Source organism: Nematolebias whitei, chromosome 21 (assembly GCF_014905685.2).
Source record: "Nematolebias whitei isolate Nwh7 chromosome 21, NemWhi1, whole genome shotgun sequence".
NCBI lineage: Eukaryota > Metazoa > Chordata > Actinopteri > Cyprinodontiformes > Rivulidae > Nematolebias > Nematolebias whitei.
Window position 1 is genome coordinate 17,625,987 of NC_056518.1, and position 7,496 is coordinate 17,633,482.

The 7,496-nt window shown below is 43.4% G+C and overlaps 1 protein-coding gene across 1 annotated transcript in view; it reads left to right on the plus strand.

The window, feature by feature from the left end:
* The first annotated feature begins 324 nt into the window (after window positions 1-324).
* The window catches only part of tmem260 (transmembrane protein 260), a 37,788-nt gene continuing 30,616 nt past the window's right edge, over window positions 325-7,496 (plus strand). Inside the window, exons 1-3 of the mRNA XM_037695355.1 lie at window positions 325-433; window positions 4,450-4,481; window positions 6,480-6,631. Of these exons, the coding sequence (XP_037551283.1) occupies window positions 325-433; window positions 4,450-4,481; window positions 6,480-6,631 (293 nt within the window). The remainder of the gene's footprint in view (window positions 434-4,449; window positions 4,482-6,479; window positions 6,632-7,496) is intronic.

Consider the following 7,496-nt stretch of genomic DNA (forward strand, 5'->3'; position numbering starts at 1 on the left):
GCAAATCCCTGCAATTTCATCCAAATATCGCGCCTCCGTTCGGTAATATCGCGAGATTTACTCCTCAGCGTGAATTAGACGCTACATCCTGGCAACAAAACAGCACGAACTTCAAAATCTCCAGCTCACAAAAGTAAAACTGCAAACTTCTCACTTCGTGTAGTTTTACCTTCACCTCAGCTCTGCGTTTGAGATGTTCAGAGGCATAAATCGCTCACAGTTATCTTTAGAGTTACGTCCTCGGCGGTAGATGCTAACTTTAGCTCGCTAGTTGAGCGACAGTCTACCGGAATCTTCTTTGTTTTATTTTTGCCAGATACAGAAATGCTTTTGGAGCGCAAAGGAAGCTGGATTTTGACTGGAACTGTCGTTGCCTGTATTACGGCGTTGTACGTGCCCTGTGTGCAGAGGACTGTCCCTGGCGGAGACTCAGGTTTGTGCTAACAAGCTAACTTGTGCTGGACTGGTCACGTGACTTTATTGTGTTGCTGGACAGCCAGTCATGTGGCACCTTGTGTGCGCGCGTGCGGAGCAGCTAGAGAAACAGGAGCTGTCCGTGGTGCTGCAGGCAAAGGTACATTTATTTATTCAGGGGAGAAGGATGAATGAATGACTTTTGCCAATAGCAGTGAACTCTAGTAAACAATCTGCCATGTATAAGATGTACGCTAAATTTAAAAAAAAATTGTCTAATGGTTCTGCATGAGGAGGTTTAAAAAAACCTTAACAAATATGCATGTATACATCCTTGATCAGGGGCCACAGTATCCTGCTCAGTACAGTCAAGTATATGTATTACCCAAAGTAACAGATTGGCCCTGAGCAGAATTTATAAAACCTAATTCTCTGTCACTGACGGTTCCGATGAGGACAATTTAGGGATAAAAGTAGGTAGAGGCAGGAAAAACGCAGCTAAAACAAGCTTTAAAGCTTCTCAGAAAAGATGATAATCAATAATAGTAGTCTGAATCAGTTTAACCATCTTATTTTTTATTTTTTATTACTTTGTATTCTGTTGTAGCTGTTGAAGAACATGCATGATGGGAAATCAAAGCAGGCTGCAGTAAGAGGGTCTTGATCAGCTGGTAAGCTAGTCAACATCTAAACTTTAGTTCCATGTTCTGCCTTTTGTGAGTTACACTGGATAAAGTAAACCCTGATCAGGAAGTGGTCTCCAGCTACAAATACTTGGGTGTGCACCTGAACGACGATCTCAGCTGGAGCAACAACACCACCAGCCTGATCAAGAAAGCTCATCAGAGACTCTACTTCCTCAGACGGCTGAGGCGAGCTGGTCTGGGAAGCTCAGTCCTCACCTCCTTCTACAGGTGTGCAGTGGAGAGCATCCTGTGCTCCAGCATCAACGTGTGGCATGGAGGCTGCACAGCTGCAGAAAGAAAAGCTTTGCAGAGAGTGGTGAAGGCTGCACAGAAGATGTTGGAGTCAGGCTCCCCACCATCACAGACATTTACACCTCTGGATGCAGGAAGAGAGTCACCTGCATCATGAAGGACCTCACTCACGCAGCACACACACTTTTTGCCCCACTCCCCTCAGGAAGGAGGTTAAGGAGCATTAAGTGTATATATTAGACTGAGGAACAGCTTCTACCCTGAGGCTATTACACTCATGAATTTCTAATCAGGATAATCACAGTGAAAATATCACATAATGTTGCTGATCTATAACAAAATTGCTAAAAATTAGAAAATATTATCCTTTTAAAACTTCATAAATTTTCGATAACAAGTGGGGGATTTAAGGTCAAGGTCACATTATGCACAAGGTCAGTTTAATTTCAAAGTAATAGAAAAGGTTAATGAGATCTGTCATATCAAAAATGTAAGGGTAGATTTTGAACACTCATCAAATTTCCTTTCCATTGACAAGTTTGTGAAATTGACCTAAAATGTGAGATCCTGTGCTGTGTGATCACAATGTAACAAATAAACCAAGTTTCATCAAAATATGACACGGTCAGATTAAAATTTTCTCTTTTTGTTGTGTGATTTGATACAAAATTATGTATTGCAAAGAAGTATGTACATAGAAAAATAGGATTTTTCACTTGTGACAGCAGGAATGATGTGATAAAAATCCAGCAATAATGATACTTGATAAGAGACATATGATTGCATTTGTCCATCCATCCATTATATTTGCCCACTTCTTACTTTTTGGGTCACTGGTGCCCATATTCATCATATCACTTGAGCGAGAGGCAGGGGGACACCCATGACAGGTCTCCAGTCCATTACAGGGCCATATAGAGACAACCAACCATTCACTCTCTCACTCACACCTAGGGACAATTTAGAGTTACCAATGCATGTTTTTGGTCTGGAGAAAACCCACAGAGAGAACATCCAAACTCCAAAAAAACACTTTGCCGTGGTTATGTTATTTAAATTTCATTCAGAACCTTGAGTTGTGTAACATTTGTAATGCATTTGTAATATGCAAGTTTTGCGAGATTGCCTAACACAAATTCTTTTAGAGGTGATAAGGTTACAGACTTGTAAATGGACTTGATGACATGAAGGCTCTGCATGTTATGTTTGCACAGCTCAGACATTCAGGCTGCAAAAGCAAATGCATTTTGCAGCATGAAGGCGTAAAAAAAAAAGGCTCAGCCAGATATAAACAAACAGAGGAGAGAGCAGGCAACTGGAGCGCTGAGTAGCCCTGATGGATGTGCTGCTGTCTGGCGGGGTCTTTGAAAAAAAATGGCCAGCCCTCTCTCCACAGTGTTTAGGGACGGTGCAGGATGCCCGCTCTGATAGTGCCAGCTGAACACCCGTCTAAATTCTCCAGGTCTCCGTCTCTGTGTCCTAATCTCTTTAGGTGTGATGTGCCCTGGAGAGGCTTGAGCGCAGCCCTGCGGGGACGCTGTTGTCTAGGAATGTGAAGTGTGGAAATGACGGGGATTATGGGAAGACTGATGTGGGTGCCCATGCTCCACAATCACAAAGAGTCTTGGCATCCATGCCTCTTCCCCGTAGAGTCAATATTTTCCCTTTTTAGTACTGGGGCTGCAGAACTGCATCTCTGTGGCACCGAGATGGATGTTTTGGCTTAGTCCTAGTTTCTGTGCTGAATGGGGTAAAAGTGTGCCACTACTGAGGGAAAATGAGTGAAATTGAGAAACTGATGAAGGATGAGAAAGTGTGATGTAGAATGATGGCATTTAGCTGGCGGCTCATGCCAGGTGACATGGAGCTGTGAAAACATTTAAGCTGTGCAGGTGGAGGAGTTCTGACTTCATGGTCCATTAAACTGATAAGAGCTCGGGCTCCTCGTGTGGCAGAATTTTCGGTGTCGTAATTCACTGTATCGGCAGGGTTGCGAAATATTTGAAGCAGCCCGCGCCATCTGAAATTCAGCCATTCTGTTCTATAATTGTTGTTTGCTTTGGACCATGTTTATTTTTGCCGTGTTAAAAAAAAAAAAACTTCCAGCTGCTTGGGTTTAAAATAGCCTGCTGATGCTGTGTTTAATGTTTTAATAGCCAGGAACGAGTGTGATATAAACCATGACCTTTGAACTTGTGTAATTTTCAAAGAAAATAGGTGAGATTTTATTATTTTTATTATTCAGTGTCCTCATTTACTGGAAATCCTTCAAGTCCTGTACAGCAATTAGCTCCTGAGAACAAGTTTTTTCTTAGTTGAACTTGAAAAGGACAAGACTTTCCATTTAGCACCAGTAGAGGGCGCTGTGCTGATCCCCTGCTTTTATCAATGTCATTTAATCTGAACCAAATTTCAATTTCCATGAGTGTAGGATGCAAACATTGGGTGAGAAATCAGTATAATTTGCAACGCTTTGGGTGTATTCTGGCACAAATGGGCTTGTGCCCAGATACATTAAAGCTTCCTCGAATAGCTTTTAGGGGTTTTCTTTTCACTTTGTGCGGCACCTCGCACAGAGCTTGTCAGAAAATTGTGCAGCCGGCTCTTATTTTTACAGCTTACCTCATTCTGTGTCTGTCACCAGCGTAGCCTTTTCTGTTCGTGCCCAACGGACTAAAGGAGACACTAAGACACTGGGAGTGTGGGAGCTGCACAGAACAGCAGAAGAAAGAAGGAAGGAAAGGACCCTGATGCATGGGGAGGATGGGAGTGGAAGCATTATTCTCAGATCAGCATATGTGTGTCTTTGTGTGACAGAGCATTGGAGAGGCAGCCTCACAGTTGTGTGTGTGTGTTTATATCTGTGCGTATGTGCCGGGGAGAGGGAGGGAGGCATCATGGGAGAAGCAAAAGATGAAGAGAATGAGCGTGCTGCTTAGGAAATGTCACACTGGGAAGATTTGCAGGTTTTGATCCTGGCAAATTAATGCAAAACCCCAGTGCAAGTATTTGATTTGGGAAAACTTTGGGAGCAGACTTGTCTCTTAATAATAATTATTGGGTTTACATTAATTTCCTCCCCTTTTCCCTTCCACAGGAGAGCTGATCACCACTGCCTGTGAGCTGGGGGTGAGTATTAGCTGTATTGTTTAATCAATTCACTCATTAACTCTTATAAGCATTAAGGAAGTTTAATTAAGCATGGGCAGAAAGCAGATTAATTTACTTTCAGTCCACAGGTTCCCCCCCCCCATCTTTTCTATACACTTATTTTACTAAGTTGCAAGTAGAGAATGCTATAATTTGCAACCCGTTTTTCAAATCCAATTAAAGTCAATGGTAAGGCAATGGCTTTTGTAGGCTTTGCCTTATGTACGGTATAAGGCTTATTATATCCACCCCTCTTTTTTGTGTGTGTGTGTAAGCCGCAAAGAATGAACTAAATCGGGTTAACAGTTATAATAAGTTTTATTATTTAATAAAGTTTATTACGCCGCTGTGATCCTTTTAGGGAGGCTGTGTCGGTGTCACTATGCCAGTAATCCTGCAGTTAGTGCTGCAGTCCGTGTGGCCTGCCTGTCTGACTCTCAGGCCTCCCCCAGGGCCTCGCAGGCCATCCCTTTGCCCCAGGCTGCTGGCCCCCCCTTCCTGATCCCCAGAGCTCCATAGTTCTGCCTCTCTTTGCGCCGCGTTCATCCCTCAGCTGTCTTTCATCTGGGGGACCTCCCATTTAAACAGTTTAAATCGAGTTACCTGTTACAGTTCGACACATCGTCAAACAAATGTTCAAATGCACTTTTCTTTGCCGCCTCTTTGCTTTTCTTGTTTTCGGTTCATGTTCCAACACCACTCGGGTTGTTTAGTTTTGTATTTCTTATAGAGACTTTGACGTGTTTAAGGTGACTGGTGAGCTGTTCACTCCTTCACCTTGCAGCTCTGCTCGTTTCGAGGAGCTGCCCCTCGCCTTCTGTCTGCGCGGCTCGCGTTATCAGTGCCGGGGAATGAGCCTGCGTTTAATGACTGAGCCCTTATCTGGGTTGGAGGAGACTTAGCGGCTAATTGCTGTGATTGCCGAGGTCCCCCAGGCGAGAGCGACTGCGGCTCTGAGGTGGTTTGGGGACTGAGGCTGGCGAGCACCACGTGCTTTGCCTCGGGCTCTAGGGAGCTGCGTTGTCCTTGGGAAGAGGCCAGAGGATGAGAAGAGAGAAGAGGGTGGAAGAAACCGAGGAGGGTCGAAGGAAACAAGACAACTTTCAGAAATATCTCGCTACATGTGTTTGACTTTTCTCAAGCTTCAACAACGCCAATTCAAAAAAAAAGCTTAGATTTTGTGTAAAATGTATATTTTATTCACAGTAGAACATAATTTTAGTTCTTTGCTGCATTTTCATTGGATGGGAGCATAAGTTGTTTTAAAACCTGTATATACTTTCCTGCATTGATGGTGACTTTGCCAGATGTGTAAGCTGTCCATTCCAGAAGAACTTATGCACCCCCATATCATCAGAGACGCAGACTTTTGAACTATGCGTCGATAAGAGGACATAGTGTTCATGGTTTCCAAAAACAATTTTGGAATTTAACATTTTGATTCGTGGCCACAGAGCAGCTGTCCAGTTTGCTTCTGTCCATTTTAATGAGCTTTGATTCAGAGAAAACTGCAGGGTTTCTGGATAGTGTTCACAAATGGCATCTTATTTGCACGATAGAGCTTTAAGCAGTGTTTTTGAATGGCACAGTGAGCAATGCTCCATCAGCACTTACTTTTACAGCCTTTTGCTGCCCCTGTCCCAAATGTTTTTTTTTTAATTATCTTGATTTATTTCCCTACAATTGGTAATTCTTTTTTTGTCCCAACATTTATTATATTTACTATGTTTGATTGTGAATAAAATACAGATTTTAGGACATTAACAAATCATTGCATTCTGTTTTTATAAAAAAGTTTACACAGTGTCTCAACTTGTTCAGAACTGGAGTTGTACTGGAATATATGAGATCAGTAACTAGCATGTACGCTTTCACCACTGCAGCATGTTGTCATCTTAATCACAACTTAGTGGGAGCAACTAGCAAATGAATGTGCAAACATCTGGAGCTGGGTCTTGCTTGTCATTGTGTTTGTAGGTGGCTCATCCTCCAGGATATCCACTTTTCACCCTCCTGGCTCGCCTGTCCATGAGTTTACTGCCGTCCTCCTCACCAGCCCACAGTGTGAACCTGATGAGCAGCCTTCTGGGGGCTGCAGCTTGTGGCTGCCTCTGCATGACAGTCTGCAGGTAGGAACACACTCTCTCCTTTTGTCCAGTACAGTAGTCCCTCGTTTATCGCTGGTGTTAGGGCCCACACCCACCTGCGATAAGTGAAAAACAACAAAGTATAGATACTAGGGATGGGACCGATCCAGTATTGGTATCAGCCTCCGATACCAGCATAATTTACTTATCAGATTTTTCCGATCCATGATGCAAGTTTACTTCAAACTATGGAATGGATTTCCTGAACGGTGGCGTGTCTCATGAACCCAGAGTAATAAGACCCGCCTCACATTCAGGAAATCCAGTTCATAGTTTGCAGCCAGCTACAACGTGAGGACTGAGTTAGCAGCACAGTGGCTAACAGCTAACCAACTTTTCATCTAAACATGTCCGCTGCGTGGAAGTATTTTACATAGAAACACCACAAAGCAAGACAGCAACGTGCAATGTCTGCAGAGCCATAGCGCCACATTAAACCGCGGTAAAGTTAGTTTTACATTGGACATTCGAACTCCATGGCTTCAGCGGTCTGCTCCTCTCGCTGAACCTGTAGCAGGCAGCCCGACTCCGGCCAGCTGCGTCCAATGTGCCCCGCTCAACTTGCCGGTCTCTGAGGAGGGACAGACTGAGCGCGGTTGACCGAAATCAGGCTGCCTGCTTCGGATTGAACAAGAAGAAGACATCGCTGAAATCCTGGAGCTCAAATGTTTACAGAGAAGTTACTAAACTTCATCATAATTAATGACCAACCACTATCACTTGTAGAAAACGAAGAATTTATCAGCTTGATTCTTGCAGCCAAGATATAGTTTACCCTCCAGGAGATATTTATCAGTACAACAGTAGACAATCATAAAAAACAAAACATGATTTGAAAATTACAAGA